General features: G+C 32.0%; 1 protein-coding gene across 2 annotated transcripts; it reads left to right on the top strand.

Moving 5' to 3' along the window:
- The first annotated feature begins 1,104 nt into the window (after positions 1–1,104).
- Positions 1,105–23,519, top strand: LOC134231086 (macrophage mannose receptor 1-like). Of its 2 annotated transcripts, XM_062712988.1 has the most exons (18): positions 1,105–1,211; positions 3,374–3,442; positions 4,534–4,678; positions 5,387–5,609; positions 5,754–5,971; positions 17,693–17,787; positions 18,259–18,398; positions 18,569–18,696; positions 18,820–18,995; positions 19,407–19,528; positions 19,713–19,843; positions 19,981–20,138; positions 20,292–20,416; positions 20,842–20,975; positions 21,162–21,331; positions 22,021–22,163; positions 22,377–22,504; positions 23,393–23,518. In XM_062712988.1, the coding sequence occupies exons 3-18, from the start codon at positions 4,666–4,668 to the stop codon at positions 23,476–23,478; spliced, it is 2,190 nt and encodes a 729-aa protein (XP_062568972.1). In that variant the 5' UTR covers positions 1,105–1,211; positions 3,374–3,442; positions 4,534–4,665; the 3' UTR covers positions 23,479–23,518. The 2 variants fall into 2 exon arrangements, with proteins under 2 accessions (XP_062568972.1, XP_062568970.1); XM_062712986.1 differs by lacking the exons at positions 1,105–1,211; positions 3,374–3,442; positions 4,534–4,678; positions 5,387–5,609; positions 5,754–5,971 and adding an exon at positions 16,428–16,600 and having other exon boundaries at positions 17,615–17,787; positions 23,393–23,519.
- The last annotated feature ends 227 nt before the right edge of the window (positions 23,520–23,746 follow it).

The raw sequence follows: 23,746 nt of genomic DNA, 5'->3' as shown, positions 1-23,746 counted from the left end.
CAAATGTCTCCGCCATATCCTTAACATCAGATGGCCTGGCACCATATCAAACAACAGCCTATGAGACAGAACCAACCAAAATCCTTTAGATATTGACATCAAGAAGAGAAAATGGGGCTGGATAGGCCACACCTTACGCAAACCCTCAAACAACATCACTAAACAAGCTCTGGATTGGAATCCACAAGGAAAGAAGAGGGTTGGGAGACCAAGGCAAACCTGGAGAAGGTCTGTAAAAATGGAAGCAAAAGAAGCTGGATTTACCTGGACCCAATTAAAAAAACATAGCCCAAAACAGAGTCCGATGGCGCGGTATGGTTGTGGCCCTATGCTCCCCAAGGAGTGAACAAGACTAAGTCAAGTAAGTCAAGTGTGGACCCTCTCCTCAACCACCCATCCCACCCACCCACCCATTTAACTCGCGAAATATCCTTGGCAATGCACTCTTTCATGTATTAATTTGGTATAAGAATTTTGTCAATGTATTGTGTTTCCTTACGAACCAGAGATAGCAATGATATTTAGTTTGTGAGGTATCTGTCATACGCTGTCAATATTCGTCAGTCAACAGCTCGATCAGAACAGTTTGTCAAAGGGAAATTTGAAGTTTCGATTCATTTTTAATTCACAACAAGAAACAACTAAGCATGTAATTAAGGCATGTCAAAAGTACATTTAAACTTAAAACAAAATGGAAAATACATACGTATGTAGACATGGAGATGTACAGTTCACACCTAAAAGACCTCACTCTGAGGAGTATTAGTATGATTTTCTTATACAGCTAGTTTCAAGGTATGCATGTACTTACATGTTTACTTTTTTCATATCAAAATTTTATGTGCCGTAAACCAGTTAACAAAACCAGTTCAGTTATCTAACTGCCAAGGGGCCAAAAAATTCCCTTGTAGCATGTCTTACAATTTATATGTACGTATGTCCAGTAACATCTGTAGCTATGCGAGATTTAAATTTTTTTTTCATTCTTTTCAAAATTTGTACTTAACATGCACACTGTGTGAAAATTAATTACTTTTTTTAGAAAACCGCACATTTGCATAAAAAGTTCATTAGAACTCATATTAACAACCATAGAGCTCTCGTGACAATAAGACAATCTGAAAATAATGTGTTTTTATCTAATGAGTCATTAAATAAGCTGTATTCTCACAGAAATAACATAAAATCAAATCAAGTGCTGGGAAAACCAGGTAGGTTTTTATTTATATTTAAAAATCTTCTGATAGACGTAAATAAACGTAAAATTAGAGAAATAAACAGGGAAACAAATATAATTCTACACCAATTTTATGTTGAAATATTAATACATATTTGTATAAGCTTTGATTATATGGAGTTATTGAGGACAATAAATGAAATAAATGCACTTTAAGTCAAAAGTTTTGGTCCATGTCATTTTTATACACCCCTTTTGCAAATTTAAAACATCAAACCTCATTCCTTTGCCTGTCTGTCTGTCCATCTTTCTGTCCGTCTGTTGGCCAATGAAACTTTAACCATTCTCATATAGCTTTTGAATGAGAGAGGATCGTGCTTTTATTTGAAATATTAGTATGTGGAGATAACGAACAGTATTCAACCTCAAAAGTCCCAATAACAATACAAATAGGAACAGAGCAAACACGCTGAAACATCAGAGGTGGAATCAGGTGCCATGGATTAGTGATCATCCCCTGCCAATCGGTCACACCCGCTGTGTGCTCCTTGTCATGATCAGGAAATAACAGAAAAATCCGTCTCAATTCAGTTTGTGAATAATGACCAGCTATATTATTAGTATAAAAAACATCAGTCAGCATTTGACTTAATGATAAATTGTATTTGCTGGCAAGGTCTGTCATCGTATCGACCATACAACTTACGAAATGATGAAATGTATTTCATACGTCTTTTACCTGTGACAAAAACTTTCAAATTTTATAACAATTTTTTAGCTCTAAACCCTGACCAGGGTGCTTGAGCTACTTATATAAAATATAAACTGATCTTGAAGTTTGATTTACTTTTCAAATATTTTGTTGTAGCTTTTGTTCCTGAATAGACAAAACTTTCGTATCTTTACACATGCAACACCTGATCATAAGTGAAGATTTCTCAAACTCTACTGAATCAATTTTTTTTTAATTCAATGACCGTGAAGTTTATAAAGCTTTTCCTTCAAATTATAAAAGTTCTTTTTAGCATTTTGGTTGAAGAGGATTGGCCAGGCAAGAATAAGGCAATTGGTTTTTAAAAGACCCCGAAAGCAGGGGACCGCAATTCTCTGATTTGCTTTTTTTTTCTAAATTTCTGAACATATATCATAATGGTTCATTCGATTTCGATAAATATACCCCGATACTGCAAATGCAGTAAAGAGATAATCATTAAATTTCAATATCCAAAATGCATTGATCCTTACACGGAAGGTGATAATGTGCAAATTATTTAATATCTGTCAAGAAATGATGAACCTGATAAAGGTTAACCGTTCTAATTTTATCGCAATGAATTTTAAATAGCACATTTATAGAAATAAAAAGAAGTACGCAAAATGCAAATTCTGGCGTCTTACTGAAGTGATTATTTAAAAAGAAAAAAAATTTTAAAGAATTTAATCTAGTTAATGAAATTTGATATACCGTAAATCTGGAAATTTTTACGTCGATTTTATTTTGCGAATTAGGGTCAAAATGGTGTTGATAAATTTCTGCGTTTCAAAATTTTGCGAATCACCACTCCTTTGTTTACATTTTCTTATTGGTAATTTATTTTTAAGAAAAATATTTTTGCGAATGCAGTGAACTCGCAAATTTGCTAAAAATTTATCTACAGCAACAATTTCCAGATTTACGGTAAATATTTTGTATTAAGTAAACATGAATGGATTAGTTATAAGGTGTATCAGTATATCTACATAAAGTATTTACACTATATTTAAAAGAAACTTAACATGTTGATTTTTTTTTAAATAACACGAAAAATTATTTAAAAATTAATAAAACAATTTAAAAAGAACAGCTATGAGTAAATGGAAGAAAATGATTAGTAAGATAAAAATGATATAGAACACTGCACACACGTCATGTAGATTAGTTTTGCACTCCTTTGACAACACCCATTCCTCCGTATAGAGACACTACGACACAGCTTTATAGTTTGTCCCATAAAACCTTCAATAAAACAAGAAATTACAAGAAAATCCTACACTAAATTCCTTCCAACTGCGATGATATGTCCCATTACTAGTTGTCTTCTTACAACAAATAGTCCTAATAGATATGAGAACTGTGTTCTGTTTTAGGAATGTTTTAATGATATGCTGACTTTCAATTATGGTTAACGTGAGAAATAAAAGTGATTATTTTTTCAGCATAAGAAATGATTTGGGTCGTGTTAGTAATCCTGGGTGTCGGTTTGACCAGGGGCCAGTTTTGGCCAGGTAAGTATAAATAGTGATGTGACAGTAAATTGCGTCATAAAAGATTTGAATTTAAAATGGAACTTTTCTATTAATTTAAAAGTGCAGCATATATATATGATAATTGAATTATAATTGTTTATTTAACATTAAATTATTTTATTCATGTTTTATTAATGTTTCTTCCCTATACGTATTAAATATCACCGTTTTCGATTCGCCTTTGAATATTGCATAATTATAATTTAAAGAGACAGGGTAATTTTTCTTAACCTTCCATAGTATTTTGATCTTTCACTATTCTTTGTGGAATAGTGCATGTTTGTACTGAAATTTTGCCTTGATGAAGTATAATAATTTTGTCAACTGAATGCAAAAAGTAAAGAAAGTTTAAAGAATAATGACCATGAAAACTGTAAAGTAAATTAAGAAAAAACAATTTGCAGAAAATTAAAGGTGAGCTGGCATGTTTTTGAGATTTAGGTTCTTTCCCGTACACAGGGAAATGCACCATGTTAAATGTTTGCCAACAGCACACCTGACAGGTGCTAACATGCAATAATCCGAGAAAAAATAAAAGTGACAATTAACGCTCAAGGAAATGTTTCCTGCCAATCTCGGCTTTGAAAGTCTTTCAAAACATTACACCAAATTACAACACGAATTAAGTTTGTGATTCATTGACATATTCTGTGCTAAGTTCGGGGAAACATTATTTTCTTTCATCTGAAATGTGGAAAAATCATATTAATGAACAGATTTATCATTAGTGCAAAACAATGAAATTAAAGTTTAAGAAAAAATAAAAAGAAATGAATTTTTTGACCACTTTGTCATGTTTTACATGTAGTACGTTTCACTTTTATCCCTATTAATCTAGTTTTGCTACCTAAATGAAATATATTTAATTCAACATGCAACGGTACTTAATATAAATCTTAAAATATGATTCAATCTTCCCTTTTTAAATGTAATTTTATCCAAACTGTAATGTCTAGAGTACTAGATATTTGTCTTTTTGTTGAATGATTTTTTAGAGAAAATTTTGTTTTATTACTTGTAAGATTGCAATTTAATCGATAGTACATTTTAGGTAAAATGTTACTTTTCAGGGGGTTTTAATCCATTCCGCATGTTGGATGGGGACTTTGGGCCTTTTGATCCACATGGAATCATGCAAAGAATGAGGACAACTGATCTTAACAACCTTCCTCCGGGAACAAAGAAAGTATTCAAAGACAGAAATGGAGAGGGGGCCTTTTTTTTAATGGCCTACAATAAGAGTTTGACTAAAAGAGTTAACACTTTGAATATTAACTTTAAACGTGCATTTTATGTCTAACCTTCGCTTTAGAAATTGTTTATATGTAGAACATTTTCTTGTGTATCGAATCAATTGAGAGATATAAACCCCGTATGCAGATGATGAAGGTATAGTGCAATAATTTTAAAAAAATGCATAGCTATTTTATAATATCTTTTCAATTAAAATAAAAATAAAAAATGGAGAAAACAAACAGTATTCAAATTAAAAAATGTTTCCCTGCTCACCAAAGGAAGATAAAAGTAGGACTTGAAGCAGAATTTTTTGGTCTTTGAAAGATCTAATTCTACGATCTCGTATAGATTTGATACATATATATGTGCGAAACACAGCAGGAAAATCACGTGACATAGCTTTTCAGACAACACTTTGCCAAGAAAGTGACATGGTCTTGCATTCAGACATCCTCTTTTAAAGAACAAAAGATTTTAGATTTCATACTTTTTGTTTTTTCTCTTCACAATAACAGTTAAATTGCTCTCAGTCCTTAAACTTTTGATTGAATTTAGAATTAGACAAATGTCACAGTATGAACAAAACAACTTTTGAATATGAAATTGAAGATTGCCTATGTAAAATCAGAGAGAAAGATATTGAGAGTAATCACGACAATACTGTATTGACAAATTACACTGGTGTACTTATATCTAGGAGTCCAAGCGGAAACTCCGGTGGATTTGTCTTCAGTAGCGGGGGAGGCAGAGGCTTCTCCATGGGTAGTGGATTTGATGGTAGAGCCCCTGACACAGGGTTTGTGATGACGTCAGGTACTGGGTCACGCCCCCATATCTACGAATTTGGACCCGGTCCAAAGGGTGAACGACGCTTCTTTAAAGATGGAAACACACAGGGGACATTTTTCAGGTTTGTTTCTTTTATATTTTTAATTTCATCCTCTCTTATTTGATTGCAAGTTTGATAAGGGTCAATAACGTCATATATTAATAAATTGATTTTAATTTCACTTATTAATATTTCTTTATTTATGCTGTGGAAAATAAATTTTAGAAGCGCCGATGGAAATTCTGAGGGTTTTACATTTACCAGTGGTAATGGACAAGGTTTTGCTATGGGCGGGGCCAGTTCAGGAGTCGGCCCTGAGGGTTCCATTGGAGGGGGCTCATTCACCGGGGGAAGCTTTGTCGGAGCAGGTGCCCCCGAAGCTGGAAATTTTGCGTTCAGTGGTTCCTCCGCTGGACGTATACCAAATAAGAAGGTAGTCTTTGGCATTCCTCGTTTCAAGGGTGGAGATTTTTTTCAAAATTTTTTCACCTTTTTTGAACAACTTATTGGATATAAATTGCTATAAATATGATATTATTATCAAAATGTTCACTGTATGATAAAGTGGTCTAAAGCTACAATGCTTACGTGTCGAGAGGAACTTTAGTGGAGTAAGTCTTCAAAATACTATTAAAGTGATGTGTGGGTAGAAATTTTCTCTATTTTAAGAGGAAATACAAACATTTTTAATTTCCCATACTGTATAAAATATCAAGCTTAAAGTACTTAAGTAGTTTTGGTATGAAACTCTGCATGTCTACAACCGGCATTTGATTCTACAAAGCTGCTGTTTTTGCGTTGCTGATTGCATTGTTAAAACTTGTGCTGCATTTATTTCTTTCATGTACCTGTATTGCATGTACGTGCTTTTTGTTGCTTTCTGGAAATAAAATTTTACTATAAATATGCTTTGCTTTCATTTCTCAAACAATGATACAGCTATGCTTTCTGTCAGCACCAACAATGTAACAATCGCTTCTTATATACATGTACATGTACTTGGTGATTTCACTAGCAAATCGATTATCTTTGTTTAAAATGTTTGAACTAAATAAATTCATATTTAATTCTAATTCATTTTTGTACACATGTGCAATGCTTTTACTCATCGGTTCAAAAACATTATGTTACAAGTTGTTAAACAAAGTTTGAAAGTTTGGATCAATTGAATTCCTTATTTTAGAATAAGATACAAATGTAAATACTAGACGATTCATCTTATAGCCATCTGCTAGTCTTCTTTGTGATTTCAAAACATTCTGAGGTGTTTTTTACTTCAACATGACTAAAGGTGTTGTAATCACTGTTTTGAAAGATAAAGTATTTTTTTTATCATCTTTTCTTAATAAATGTGACGATCAAGTTTGGAACTACTACTACATATACTAGTAGTTTCACTTTTGATCACAATTCCTTCATTCTGTGTCCCAGCTGTATAAGATGGGTTTTTATGCTACGGTCTTGGACAATATCAGATCGTTAAACTTTTCTCTCGCCACTTTTCCAAGATAAGGAAATCGTCAAGCTAAAACTTCTCAGTATCACTACATTTCCAACAAATAGTATTTTTGAGAGCATATAAATACAGAGTATATAAATTTTAAAATAAGGAAATTATATATGATTGTCATTTTTTTTTTTTTGCCGTGGTTTACGGGGGCCTTTTATACACTATTAATAATGGCAACAGATGATTTTCCTTGCTCATTAATGACAAGTACATGTTAATGAAAGCCTCACCGAAGGCGTTGTGTCAAATATGTGCATTTAGACGGACAATACGAGAGAGTGGGAGGAACCTGCCAAAAGAAAATTCTCATAAATAATTATATATCGTCACTTAGTTTCTATAAATAAACATAAGTATAATTACTTTATACTGATATTCTAGTAGATTTACGTTTACTAATTAAAGAAATAATTCAGATAACATGATTTCTCAACAACTATTTTATTCTAATAAAGTATTTCCTTTTATGATTATTAACCGGAACTGACATATTTGAAACATTCGGAAATTTTCTTTCATAAATACCTGTTTAATCTAAATCTTTTTTTAAAAAGTCATCCTAAATTGACTCTCTCTCTCTCAGATTTTCTAAATATTTGAATTAGATTGTATATGAAATTTCAGTTGAACTTAACGAGATGTATCAAAATAAATAATTAGATTTTTTTTAAAAAATTGTGGACAAAATTTCCATATGATTAATCAATATGACACTAAAGTAATCTGTATTTCTATACAATTTCAAGAAATATGCCAGAACAAGGGTAAATTGATGGCAAACCAGTAATGGGTGCATGTATGATTTGATCTGTTTTTATTTCAACTGAAATATTTTTTCATCATTCCTTCGTTATGTATTTCCAGCTGCATAAGATGGTTTTTTATGCTACGGCCTTTTTTAATCGCTATACCTACAATTAATTGAAAGGAAATTAACTGTAGGATGAAAATAAGAATTATAAATATCATATTATTTTTATTATCAATATTTAAATAATTTAAGCCCATAGATTTCGACAAAATTATTTTTTTTAAATTAAGAAATATGCAAGAACAAAGAAAATTGTAGCCCGCTGTTCTGAAAAAAAATGGGGTAGACAGTCAGATAGCCGTCCTAGGCTAATTTTCTCCCAATTTTTTTTTAGACCAACGGGTTACAGATCTGCAGCTAATGACGATGTAAAAGAAATCCGATCTTCTTTCAGAACTATTTCAGAAAACATATTTCAAGAATTTGTTCATGCATATATTATGATTTTAATTAAAACCAGCAAAAAGGACGATATAAATAAACAAAAACTATTAATAGTGTAAAAAAAAATCATATTACTTTAATTTTTCTTATTAAGCAATTCGACAGAGGAATTTCGGACTGGAACAATATTTTGTTCAATTATCCAAACATTTTGCTTATTTTGTGTTTTGTTTATCAAGAGAATAATGGTATTTATTTCGAGAGATACTCAAGGGCAATTAACATGAAAGATGTCATTGACTTCGTTTATAACTCGATTCATTTCTGTAATATACAGTGGTTGGTGTTTCATTTCTATCAAGGAAATTTCTACGGCGTCTCAAACCAGGTCATGTCTAGAATGTTTTATATTTCTATTATATGTATCAATGTCTTATAACACCCTTTATTTTTACAGGCAAAAAAGATTTAAGAGAAAACCAGTGTAAGGAAAAAATCTTCCAAAGAGGGATGTATTTTTTAGTATCAAAATACATGGAGAAATAAAGCGAGTGATCCACCCCATTTTTAGTTATAATTATTTCATATTTTTAATAAAATATCGAAAATATTCACTTGATTTTATATTGATATGTTTGTCACACATTGATAAGTTGATTCTAACATTGGTACAGTCATAAAATATATCATAGATGTTTGATTAAAAAGGTATAATTTAGTTGAAATATAATTGTTGTTACGGAGGAATTATTGCTTCTACACTGTACCGTATGACTATTCCGAAGATGGTGTTAATCATATGCTTAATTTCTCATTAGCAATATCTATGAATTTTCTTTAGAGATATCATCTTCAAATTTCCATTGGTGATATTTGCAGGCCTAGTTTTGTACTCTTGTAAAACAAATTTTTCAATGACCTCCACATGAAAAGAAAAAGTATCTTCCTTTAACCTCTAATAAGATATATCGATGAAGTTTATTAATTAAGAATGCATAGTTTTATATATCTCAGTGAATTTAAAACAAAGTACACCTTAGAGTCTGACACTTGTGTTATATATTTTGATATTTTACTAGAAAAAATATTGATGGCAAACTAACAATAAATCATTATGAAAAACATGATGACCAAAACTGTTCTTAAATAGTCAGCTTTCCTTCTTCATGAAGCATTTGTCCATTATCATCTCCATATGGGACTTGGATGTCTCATTTGATTCGATCGACAAGAACTTGCTCTATGAAGGCTTTCATAAAGGAGTCGATCTTTTGACAAATACGTAACCAAACAAGAATATCAACAGTTCAAAGTCAACGGTTCGTAAATACTATGGTCGATAAAATGATAAAATGACCTTGTGAGAGAAACAATCTATCGCTAAATTGTATGCTGACTGACATTTTCATACTGATTGTCAAACAAAAATTTTCAAACTGAAATTGTCTGCAAAATTTTTCGTAGGATCGATCATAACAAGGACCACACTGCAAAGACGAGAGGGGATGCTTACTCCCCCAAAACACCTGATCCAACCTTTGATGTTTTAGAGGTCCGTTTTTTCTCTACTCATAAATTGTAATGTCAATGGATTTTGAGCTTCAATATTGTTCGTTATCTCCATATATTTCATGAATGTTAGGCTTTTTTAACCTAATATATGCATAATGGCCTAACAGTTATAGTATAAAACGTCAGTCAGCATTTCATGCACTTGATGATAAATTGTATTTGTTGACAAGGTCATTGTATCGACCATAGAACTTACGAAATGATTTAAGGAAACTGCTGATATTCTTGTTTCATCAATTTGTTTGGAAATAACTTTTATCGTTTTAGATATCGTTCATACGTATGAACAATTTTTAAGACGTAGAGCATGCTCTTGGATATCTGTATTTTGATACTTTTTCGTGTTTACAAGGGTTGTTCGAAAAGTTCGTGGACACCTGTCATATCTTTTTTATTCAACGTCATATGCAATCGAAATTTGGAAGGAATATTTTTTCAATAAATTAGATAATTTGAAGTAAAAGTTTTAAAATTATCATGATTTATTTTAAAACTTTTTAGAATTAAAAACTGCAAAAATCGGACCGTGGAGCATGTCAAAATTTAGTAATTCACAAACTACAGATTACATAAACATGGTAATGTATGTAGTCATTTTCCTTGTAAATGGGAACAAAAACGAAAAAAATCCTTCACTTTTGAATTAAGAACTTTTACATTGATTCACATTCCAAACAATGGCCTAATATCTTGCTTCGTTGAAAAGAAATAAACGTGAGAAGATAGGTAGTCCTCATTGAAAACGACAAAAACGATGACGTTTTAGAACCTCACGGAGCATGCAGCAGATAACGATACAATTTTGTGTTTTACTAAGGTAAAATCCTGAAAAAAAAACTTTTAAAATGTTGGATTTGAATAAAAAAATATGTTACAAGCGAGTTGTGCATGTGTGTACAAATAGTACAGGCAGTATTTGAGTGACAGATACTCTGTATCGGATGACGACAATCTGTGAAGAAACGGTGTAGCCGTAAAAATCTGAACAAAAACTTTTAAATGTTGGAACGTCAAGGAAAGACATAGGCGTTTTAGTGTTGCTTATCCTGTGAAAGCAAAGTTAAGTAATAAAACAAATTTAAACCCTTACAAAGGAAATTATACAACGAGAACAATTGTTAAAAATAAATGTCAAATATTAGAAAAAGGTTTTAATGAGTGGGTATTGGATTGTACTGTGTGAAATGTATAAAGATAGTATTTTTTAGAAATTCCTGTGGCTATGTTTTGACATTACATTGCCTAGAAGTGTGCTCCGCTGGTACATTACATGTTGATCTTAAAATGAAGTAAATTAATTTCTGTTAAATCGAATGGAATGAAACTTCACACATCAACAAAACAAATATTTTTACAAATTATATTGTATTTATCTTAAATGTTTAGTGAGTAATACAACGAAAATTGACATCGCCCTCAAACTTTTCAATCAACCCTCGTGATTTAAAAGAAAATGACATTGAAAATACATGTAACTGGATGGCTAAACTTTAAATCAAATGTCTATAAAGCAATAAACGTGAACTTATCCTCATACATTTGGGGTATATTCGATTAAGCGACACGGGTTACACGAGTCACTAGTGTTGTAAATAAAACAACCTATCTTCGACACGGGTGATCAACCCGTGTTACGCGAAATATACTCCTCAGTTTACCTGGAGTAACAGGTAAAAGAAATGGCGGGAAGTGAAGTATTGTTAATGCGAAAACTGTTTTATAAATTTGTCAGTTTTTGTATTAGAAATTTATTACGTGAATGAAAAAAGTCTGCAATATAATTTTGACATACCCCCCTTTTTTATTTTTTTATTTTTTAGCTTAACCTCTTATAAATACTGTTGTGATATCATTGACAGTTTTTAATTTTTAAAAATAAAAAAGTTTATCAAGCTTTTTAATTTAAATCTGCCTATAATTATTGCCCGAATCTCTCGGTCCCGTTTTTCAAAAGAACTTAAGATTATATCCAAAAACATATGTTGATTATAAATTATTAAGAAATAGTTAATTAACTGTTTTAGAAATTGACACCATAGAAACATTCTTAATTCTTTTCAAGAAGAATAAAATCGCAGAATAAATTTTGGTCTTAGGTGTAAGTTCTTTTGTAAAACTGGATGGCTAAACTTTATTATAAAAATGTCTAATAGATGCATATTGATTCACTAAAATTATATTTATAGATTTAACAATCGCAGCATAGACATGTCGTGTTAATTACCTTATGATGTAAATTATTATTATTAATAATTCAGTTTTAAGATAATTACAGGATCAAATGTGAGAGCAATTTCAGTTACATGCATGTATTACAATGTAATCTTATAAATATGGAGGTCAATGTACATTCTTTGTCCATTTTCTTAACTTACGATAAACCGGTTCTTTGTTTACAATAAATGTTCTAAGTATGTAGAAATTACCTTTTCAGCCTTTAATTACAATCGTAATAATTACTGATCAATTTCATGAGTATTTTTTCAAAAAATAATTTTAGTTAAAATATTGAACATTATTTTTACAGGCTCAAAATTTACATTCACAGCCATATAAGACCATGAAAAACACATTAGCTCAAGTTTTCTTTCCAACCGGCGTCATATTTTTTTGTAAAAGTATATGTCTCTTTTAGCAAATCTTCATTGAAAGATCACCGATAGCTTCCTCCCCCTTTTTTGTTCAATAAATTAGTCAAGCAAGGGTGAAGTCGTCTTGTATGAATAAAATTTGGTACTGAAGGAAGTGGGACCTACATCCCCCTCCTGAAACTAAATTGGACTTGAAGTTTCGTTTTTGTTCTCTGGATTCCCCCCCCCCCCTTCAAAAACGATGGAACGTCACTATTATATTTAAAATTATTGACATGTATGTATGTGAAGACATTCTCATTCTACTTTTTTTTTATTTTGATACAGGAGGTATTGACTTGTTAAATAATATTGTAAGGATAAATAATCTATAAAATACATGCTGTATCTGTAAAAAGCTTTATGCTGCAATTTCCATAATTACGTTACCAATTATCGCTTCAAGAGATCATTTTAATTTAAAAAAGGATGGGAGCCTCTTGCAGATAAAAAGTAGCAAAACTAAATACTATGTATAAAGTACATCACAACTTAGTACCCGATTATTTAAAAAGTATTGTTCCCGCAACAAGACGTAATGAATCAAAGTACGATACACGCAATAGAGATTCCTAGATATAGACTTGAAATATTTAAGGAATCTTTTGTTCCTGATACAATAAACCAATGGAATAGTCTGAGTATCACCACTAGGAACAGCATATCTTTTAGCAGCTTTAAAAACAACATACATAAAAACCCAGCAGACCCCCCTTCTTATTTCTCCCATAATAATAGACGACTTAACATCATACATACTAAACTACGACACAATTGCATTTTAAACTAGTGCTAATTGTAACGGGGACCGTTACAGATGTTCCCCAAACGCTCCCCAACTCCCTTTTGGTGCCATATTCCCTGTAATCTCTATTAAATAAGAAATACTTTATGGAATTTGGACTTAATCAAGGTCTTCCCAAAAAAATACAAAATATATTTAAAAATAGGCATTGCGTGTTCATGTTCGTAACGACCATATTATCTTGTCTACACTTTCTAAAATTTATATATACTTAATATCAAAGCATTTAATCCAGAATTATTAAAATATACACTCATTCGAGGGTATTTTTAATTTTACTCATTTCACGTGCACGCACGTGCATAATGACTACACCTTCTTGTAGGAGTTCTTTATATTTATCTTTTTCTAAATCCCATCCTGTTTGGTTGGAAAACAAGGGAGTTATAGCCATTTGAAGTTTCAGCCAATCAGATTGCAGCACACATGCATGCATGCGTATTTTAAATTTTTATCTTTATCGTATTGAAGGATATCTAAATGAATGACTATATTTTAAAATTCCAAACATTTCGTAAAAAACAAAGGAGATATAGCCATTTAAAGTTTTAGCCAATCAGATTGCAGCACACGTGCATGCGCGTGATTTCATGAATTTTTTTCTATATCATATTTTTGGATATCCTAATGCATGACTATGTTTTAAATTTCAAAGCATTTCGTCAAAAAACAAAGGAGATATAGCCATTTAAATTTTCACCAATCAGATGCAGCACGCGCGCATGCGCATGCTTTAATAAAATTTTTATATATCATGCTTCTTCATAATGTATTATGTATCATAATTTCAAAAGATTAGGACAAGAAACAAAAAGATATTGACCTATTAAGCCAAACACACCGAAGCGCACGTGCATGCGCGTGAGATCTTGTATTTTGACCATGCCATCTTGTACAATACCCAATATATCCTTACATTATGAGTTTCAAAAAAATTCATCAAAAAAAGAAAAGTTACAGCAATTTTTACTGGTCATTTCATGTGTTGCACGTGCGCGCTCTTGCAAGCATTTGCGCGCAAACCTTCATTTAAAAAGTCTACAAAAAGTCTACTGACCCTAAGAACATTTTACCTTAGTCGGATGTGTAGTTGTACAAGATCATGTGTGAAAAATTTTCCCATTAAGAAAAAAATAATAATAATAATAATAATAATAATAAGAAACAGAGTAAAAACAATATGTTCCCCAACTTGTTGGGGAACATTAATGATCTTTATAAAAGAAACATTATCCTGTACATTTAACTGTTCATGTGGTACACCAAAAGACCCATATCATTTTTTCTTTTATTTGCAATCAGTACCAATATGCTATGAAAAACTATTCAAAGATTTACTGTGTCTTACAAAACCAAATATTAGATTTAACATTATTGATTGCCACTTTTACAAAAGTCAGTTGTTAACAATTTTTAATGACATTTCAATAAATATATTTTAGTCAGTTCAAAAATTTATACACACCGCGTACAACAAATTAATTATTACCCCTAACACATTGATTTTATAGTTATATATTTATATATACAAATGTATGTTTCAATTTAACAAACATGTTTGTACAAACGTTTATTTTGTAAACATATATATTGATTGTATGGTGAGACAATAATATAAACGTGTGTTCAAACCATTTGTATAGTATTTATACAATAAACACATGTACAAACCATCTGTAAAAAATACATTTTGTTAAACAATTAATTTCAGTGTTGAGGTCTTTGATAAAATTATCTGTTTCTTTATTTGATAATTGGATATTGTTTGTACTGATCAATTGTTTGTCCTGTTCAAATGCTATACAGGGAATATATACTCCGTAATATTTATACAAACACTAAACAACACGAGATGTTTTATTTAGATTTCTCTAGAGTTCAAGCAGTGAGCATGCGCACAAACATAGTATACACCCCGGTTGTTTAATCGAATACACTCTTGGTGTATAGAAGAAAGTACACACTGTTTCAAGAGAGATAATTTATCTTATCCCTATTAATTTTCCTACCCCGTGACACAGTTTCATTTAACTGTATGTAAATTTTATATGATTTCCTGATAAAATGAAGTATTTACCAATATTTATGAGGATAAGTACCTCTTTATGCTTCTTTTTTCTATTTAAGAGCTACTGCCCTTTGTTCCACTTTATTCGACTATTAAAAAAATTAACAAACTTAAGGCAGTTGTGAATTGCACATTTAACAAGATAGCTTTTCTTGCAAGTTTTAATATTTCCAGTTCTGTATTAAATGAGTTTCATAAATACGTTAAAAATTTAACAGTTTTGACAGGGACAATGTATATAGACCCTCTGATTTAAACTTCTTTAGATAAGTTAATTTGATAGAACCGAACAAAGAACCATACGGGACAGATAATGTACAGAGTATTTGTCACTGAAATACTGCCTGTACTATTTGTACACACATGCACAACTCGCTTGTAACATATTTTTTATTCTTCCAACATTTTAAAAGTTTTTTTTTCAGGATTTTACTTTAGTAAAACACAAAATTGTATCGTTATCTGCTGCATGCTCCGTGAGGTTCTAAAACGTCATCGTTTTTGTCGTTTTCAGTGAGGACTACCTATCTTCTCACGTTGATTTCTTTTCAACGAAGCAAGATATTAAGCCATTATTTGGAATGTGAATCAATGTAAAAGTTCTTAATTTAAAAGTGAAGGATTTTTTTCGTTTTTATTCCCATTTACAGAGAAAATGACTACATACATTACCATGTTTATTTAATGTGTTGTTTGTGAATTACTAAATTTTGACCTGATCCGCCGTCCGATTTTTGCAGTTTTTACTCCTAAAAAGGTTTAAAATAATTCATGATAATTTTAAAACTTTTACTTCAAATTATCTGAATTCATTGAAAAAATGTTCCTTTCAATTTGGATAGCATATGACGTTGAATAAAAACTATATGACAGGTGTCCACGAACTTTTCGAACAACCCTCGTATAACTTTATCAGTATTCATCAACTCTCAAATATATTTCTCTATCTAAAAAAAATAAAGAATCAACAGATAAAGATTTCTCATGCTTCTATTACCCATATGAATGTACTTGTGGGATCTAGGTTGTATCACCCCTAGCAAAAGTACAAGTACACATTGTTTATATACACAGTTATAGAACCTGAACCTGTATCTCCTCCGTTATCAGTGATGAACTCCCCCCGTGCCTGATCCAGTCGTCCTGGGTCTGATCAAAAGTCATCTCTCTATCTCTCCCTGTATATTACGGTTACATGTGATCATGTCTTGATTAATTATATAATTTGTAGTATTTATCTTTAATATTCAAAATGAAATTCATTGGAATAATTTCCATCTTCTCAATTCTAGGTAAGTGCTCGTCGAGGTTTTCCTTCTCTGTCATATGGGCACTGGTTACATGAGACGCTTAAATTTGTTTTACTCAATCCCGCCTTCTAAACTTCTGAAATTAAGTGGCATTTGTAACAAGCTCCCGAGTTCTCTAAATATACAGTTTAGTTTTATTTTTTTTATTTATAATTTTCTTTATGCAAAAAGGTAAATTGGTCATCGTGCACTTTAATATGTAATATTTTTGTTTAATACACCATATTAAGATTTTATGTATAAGATTTTTTTTAACCCAAAGAAATGTTTTCCTTTATCAAAAAGAATCTTTTTAGTGATTTTCTACTGAACTTGTCAGACGATAAAATGAGGAAAATTTGTTAGCAAAAATCTACCCCTGATAATACATTACACAAACAGTAGATAGATATGAATACTGATGACCTGCATTTATCTTCAAACATAATCAAATTCACCGTGAAACAAAGTATCTTTATTATTGTATTATATTATCAGTATTGGTATTATGTTTTTCTCAAGTTCATAGTATTTGTATTGTCACAGGTTGCTAAGTGGGAATCGATAAAATGTACATTATCTGTCCCGTATGGTTCTTTGTTCTGTTCTATCAAATTAACTTATCTAACGACGTTTAAATCAGAGGGTCTATATGCATTGTCCTTGTCAAAACTGTTAAATTTTCAACGTATTTGTGAAACCCTTTTAATACTGAACTGGAAATATAAAAACTTGCAAGAAAAGTTATCATATAAGTTTATAGATAGAATGTTCTATCGTTAAAATCACAATAAAAGAGAACTGCACGTATTAAAAAATTAATCAGTGTTTCCATGTGTGCTCTCTTCATTCTACTTTTTTTATAGGATGAATTTAGTAAAGTTATCTGTACGTATGAAATATAACGTTAAAACTAATATTGAGCTACATCATTCACATGTCAAGCAGATTGGGCATTTCATAAATCAAAGTGCATACAACTTCTGTAAAATGCATCTGTATTCGGTACTCCTTTAGGTTCTACATCTAGTGATTATATAAATCTGGGTTGTGACCCGGGATGGAATGACCTTGGAAATGGATACTGTTATCAAGTGGTCACATCCAAGAAGGTTTCCAGAAAGAATGCCAACTTTGACTGTGGTACCTCCTTCAGCAGTCTGGTCCAAGTTAACAAAGCTGCTGACATGGTGATTATTTTGGTTTTACTACACTTTAAAGTTATGAATGAAAAAAAGTGTAGATAATGAAGAAGCCTTGAACTCATAAAAAACACAACATATAATAGAAATATATGAACTAGACATAAACACGGACCCCCGGGAATTCCAGAGATGGGATCAGGTATCCAGGAGGAGTAAGCATCCCCTGTTGACCGGTCATAACATATTTTATTATCAAGTAGAAACAACCCGTAGTTAAATCAAGTACAAAAATTGGAATATGAAACACCATACTTTAACAATAATGCTTTAAACTTACAGGCCAATTTATGACCAAATAATTGCACTGGCAAAACGACACAGATAATTTTTTTAAGATTTCACATCTTTTTTCAAAAGAGTGCCAAAATATCACAATTGCTTGAATCATACTACCTATTTGTTTTGTTGAGGCTTTCGTAAATGAAGAAAGTATATCCTTATGGTTTTCTTTGTCAGGCGTCTCTGAAGACTCTGGTTTCAGGATACACCACAGATGGATTCTGGACCAGTCTCACAGATCTTAGATTTGACGGAACACATACCTCATCAGGAATGTGGACCTGGGACGGCAACCAACCTCTGGCGAACAACACCATGTAAGTATAGAAATCTGTAACAATACCATGTAAGTATAGAAATCTGTAACAATACTATGAAGCAATACTACGTAGGAACTCAGCTGTACGTTCCACATTTCGAATAACGAAACAGGGTACTAACAACCAATTTTTTGGCGAAGAGAAAAAAATATATTTTGATTGCATAGAACTTGGGAACATTACCCAACAAACAACCCAAAGGACACATGTGGGGCCATCAACATCCAAGCCAAAATGACCAACTGGCAGTGCACAAGAAAGATGGGATTCATCTGCGAGCTGGATCAAACACAAGGTAATGGTCTACTTGGTCCTTGTTCTATTTTTATATGATGTGTTTCCCCAATTTTATCAATTTCTTGAAAAGAGATTGTAAGTTTTTAAAATCTCTAGTTTTCCGACACATTGTTCGTCACAGACACTGGCTGTCCGTTTGGTTGGATGATAACTGACAATTCCTGTTACTACTTCAGTAACTATAGCGATCCCACGCAGATATTGACCTGGAATCAGGCCAAACAATGGTGTGCTAGCAAGACCTTTTCCGGTGGTTTAACCGCCCAGCTGGTGACGCTGGATAACCTTAACGATGGTGTGAGTACCTTAACTGAATAAAGACTTTTTTCTGATCGATTCTGCTGAAAGACCGTGATCTTGTGACTAAAAGGAGTTGATTCTTATTAATCAAGATTGAATTTCTGTAAATGTTGCTCTCATCATGCCTATTTGCTGTATGATCTCGAATATATCGGGGATTTGCTAGGCTGTCAATTACATTTTAAAGTTCCTCTTTTTCTATCAAAATATGCGGGGGAAATCTCTTATTATTAATTGTAGATTTTTTAAATTGTTTTCCTGTCCCCTTCGCTATTTTTCTTTTTGTGGAAAAATAGCCACTCGGGTCCAGGCCTGCTTTCTTTAACATATGTTACTTTTGATAAGAGCCTTTACATCTGACTTTCTTTAATTTCGAATCTTCGAAATTTATTGTCTCATCCCTTTTAGACATATATTCTCGGTGAAATGCCAGTTGTTGGAGCCACAGACAGATTTTTCTGGACGGGTCTGACCAAACAGGCCACTGGTTGGGGCTGGTTTAACGGAGATACGTATTTACCACAATATGTGTACGTTTAACTCATTTTTGTGACGTATTTCATTCTTTTGAAAATATGTGTATTTACGTGTACAACTGATTCATAGTTCAAGGGCTTTCCTTTTTACCCGTAATTAACTTTGAATTAGAGACAATTTTAAGATTAACTGATTTTGATTTAACTGTTTCAAAGAGTACAATTATTTTTATTCCAGAAACTGGGCAACAGAACCAGACCACATCAACAATAACGAAGACTGTGCAATACTAAAAGTAGATGGAACCTTTTCTGATCAGGATTGTAGTAAAAAGTTTAACTATATCTGTTACAAGGAATCCAAAAGTGGTGAGCTGTTGCCTTTAAAGCAATAATCACTGAACCTTTTTTATATGAAATATCAATCACTGAGGATGAAAAAGAAATATCAGCAGGCGCTTTAAATTTTTATACCTAATCTAAATCTGTAATTACCTTCCTTCCAGTACACACGGAATATTACATGGGATGTGGAGGATGGGTGAGGGCCAACAACAAATGCTACCAGTTTTATGACAAACCTTGGTCCACATATACACAGGCCCGATCTAATTGTCAACAGCTTGGAGGCGACCTCCTTAAAATTGACTCAATAGATGACAGGGTAATGTGTTTGTCCCTCCTTTTAGACAAAATATGGAAATGTTTCGGTCCATAGATTATGATTTGCTTTTTTTGAGTTTGAAATCAATGATGAAAGAGGATATAAAGTTAATTTCTTGATTGTCGTCGTGTAATTATAATTTTTGCCTCACAGTATTGGCTAGAACAACAGATGGTTATGAACGGTCATTACTCTATGTACTTCACTGGACTGAATGATCAGGCAAAAGAAGGTGACTATAGGTGGGCTGATGGCACTCCATATAACGTGTCTTTTGTGTGAGTACTATTTCAATTATATCGTAAGTAAGACTTTCTGTAAGAGGTCTTTTTATGGGAAAAATTGACAGATATATTGACATTTCTACATAAAACACTGTCTTTTTCGAAAACTGTACTTTTGTATTACATTTAAACCCCGAAATTATTAAAGCGCTAATTTGAGTATTTGCTTCTACTGGATAACATGTTTTTTTTTATTTTCAAAGCATCTGAATTTTTTTTTTTAAGTTTTACATTTAACACATGTAAATAGCAATGAGACATCCCCTTCTCTTCTTTCATTGTTATCTACAAAAGGAGTTACATTCCCTTCCTATTTATAATACAACAAATCTACTCCGATTCATTAATAAATATGTTCCATTTTTAATTCCGTAAGCCTACTAGAATATAAAATTTGCATTCTTACATGTTCCATTCAGAAACTGGAACCAGGAGCCCAATGCATGGAACGGAAACGAGGACTGCGCGGCGATTACCGCAGATTACAACTGGAACGATGAAGACTGTACCATATCCTTCCAGTATATCTGCGAATACCCAAATCTTAATCAAGGTACTTTCTTTGTACACTGTATACGATATAATTTTCATTTCTATGCAGGGGAGACCCTGTTGAGTTTTGCATTCATTTTACATTTTTATTGCTATTGTATTCACACAGTTGCAAAATCAATACATTTTTCTTGAAAAGAGACCTAACTCCTTAAATACGCAATCTATAGCACGAATTTTTATGTAGGTGACTGTCCTCCTGGGTGGAAGCAGAGAAGTGATAATTATGAATGCTACTATTTCTCTGCCGCAAATGATTCTAGAAACTGGTTTGAGGCGAAGACTAAATGCTATAGCATGACAACAGATGTCAACCAACCTTCTAAATTAGTAGCCGTCAACGATCAAGAAGAAATGGTAGGCGTGTTCAACAAATCGAACACTCTCGAGGGCTCGCCAAAATTCCTTATCCAGATATGTTTTCGAGAGCTCCCTAGTGCTCACTCTGTTGAGCAGACTCAGTATTTCAGTATTTATAATGAGTTCGCTTTGTTTACTCTTGTCACATTTTTAAAAATAGTAGAGCACAAGTATAGACCCCCTAACTCCAATGCTACACTTTTTCTTCTAAATAAAATTATGATTTTACTTAAAGTATATTAATTATCCAACATTTGTCAAATTAAATTATATCTAAGCATAAAAATTACATATAGATGTTTGCAATTTTTTTAAGAACCTTGTGTTTTTGTCGCTTTTTAGAAGGTTGGGATGTAGGGTGGGTTTGATTTTAAACTTATCCTGAAAACTATAAAATCTTAATATTGTTTGATTATCTGCCTTATACATGATTCATTTTCCTGCATTTCTACACAACATACATGCTATTCAACGCACAAAGTTTATTTCATGCTGGTACATCAAAAAACAAATGGTCAACATAATGTCTGCCATTAGAAGTGTTTCAAATGAAATGTAAGAAAATGGCTGAATTCCTTATCGTTAAGAAACTTCTTTTTGTCCACCCATCCAAGAAAGTAGTTGTAGAGGAATTTTAGAATACAGGGTCTATCATATAGTGTGACTTTGCAGTGTCTTATTTACAGCAATGGCTTCAAACCACATTACCAACTGTACCTATAGCTACTAGTGGACGAAGACAGTTCTGGACAGGACTGAATGACAGGAATGTAGAGGGCGTTTGGACCTACCCAGACAAGACCGACAATCCACCCAATAATATTGTCATGTGAGTACCATGCAAAGTCCATCAAATGATTAAAATACATTTGTTCTGTAAGGCGTTTTATAAAATATTAAGTAAATATACACATGAGTTTGGTAGTTTTAATATTAAAAAAGTTTTTTAAAAGGGTTGAAAATCTTATTTTTAACATTTTTTAAAATAAGATCAAAAATATTTATTTTTAAAAGATAGCTAAATACTTGTACAAATATCTAGAAATTGGCATGGCGAGCCTGCAGATCCTGATGGTACAAAAGACTGCACCTGGTTAGGGTTTGGAGGAAGATACATTACTTTAAACTGTAACCAGAAAATAGGCTTTATCTGCTCCAAATACGCTCAGGGTAAGAAAATAATTAACTGTAATTGGGAAATGGAGTATATCTGGTCAAAATACACTCAGGGTAAGTCAAATAATTAACTGTCATTAGAAAATAGGGTTTATCTGGTCAAACTGGGAAATTTAAAAGAGACTCAATGGGTTAATGTTCCCATGAATGCAAGATACAATTGCTCATTATAATCATGCTAATTGTCTATTTTAAACATTCAAAAACAGAGCAAGTTTTCAAAATGCATCATTTATTGGTCATTATAACAATAGACAAAGGGAGAGAAGAAAATCGAAAAAACGCAATGTGACCCTTCACTTTATAATCAAATAGAGCACTGCTATTAATTTTAGACAATAATGGAATTTAGGCAGATAAAAAACCCTTGCTTATCATATTCTTGCTCTTAATTGATCTTTTCAATGTACCGAGGAAAGAAGGGAGAATGTATAGAACTCAACCATAGCAAAAGAATCTCTGATCCAGGGACGTTAATTTCAGAATGTTGTTATTTGGGTCAATATTCATTATAATGTTTACAGTATGGCTGCTTTATGTGCAGGAGTAAAGATTTTTAATATTACAGTTATTTTAATTTTGACCTCACCTTCCAGGCCGCCCAAGAGGGAAGAGACGAAAAAATCTAATTTTTTGTCTCCTTTACCAATAGATGCTATACCGGTATATCAGAACTGGTAAAAAGTAGTTTCGTGGCTCAAAAAGAAGCTGAAAATGTTCAAATGATTAATTTTTTTGTCTCCTTTACCAATAGATGCTATACCGGTATATCAGAACTGGTAAAAAGTAGTTTCGTGGCTCAAAAAGAAGCTGAAAATGTTCAAATGATAAGGAAGGAATACATTGTTTTTTAATTAAATACATTTATTTTTTTCTTTGCAGGTTTTGGTGGTGGTGCTGGGTATATTCGTCCATCCATCACGTTAATCATAAGTCTACTATTATCTTTTTTCACCTTTTGTCGATGATAGAACGATTAGGTAAAAAACCTCTTCGCATATAAATGCAAAAATACTCATGTCAACAAAATTGTGTGTCTTTCAAGTGTCTGTATTAAATTGTATGTTTGTGTTAATATATATTCTGGTATTTGTAGATTTTTATTTCTTCAATGTTTTATCATTTAGTTTGTGTGTATTTTATGACAGATCATGATATGCTTTGGTTTAAAATCTGAATAAAATACTGTTTGAAAGATTTGGTGGAAATTAAGCATGCTTTTGACCTTATAGTCCT

Source organism: Saccostrea cucullata, unplaced genomic scaffold (assembly GCF_032062105.1).
Source record: "Saccostrea cucullata isolate Sc308-1 unplaced genomic scaffold, CSIRO_AGI_Scuc_v1 ctg109, whole genome shotgun sequence".
Taxonomy (NCBI): domain Eukaryota; kingdom Metazoa; phylum Mollusca; class Bivalvia; order Ostreida; family Ostreidae; genus Saccostrea; species Saccostrea cuccullata.
Note: the sequence above shows the minus strand (reverse complement) of the source record. Positions and strands in the feature narration are given on the sequence as shown.

What these genes read in the sequence shown, in the direction of transcription:
- LOC134231086 (XM_062712988.1), top strand. An exon ending in ACGTATTTACCACAATATGT is followed by an intron (nt 19,529 to 19,712) that starts GTACGTTTAACT and finishes TTTTTATTCCAG; the next exon opens with AAACTGGGCAACAGAACCAG. An exon ending in ATACCCAAATCTTAATCAAG is followed by an intron (nt 20,976 to 21,161) that starts GTACTTTCTTTG and finishes ATTTTTATGTAG; the next exon opens with GTGACTGTCCTCCTGGGTGG.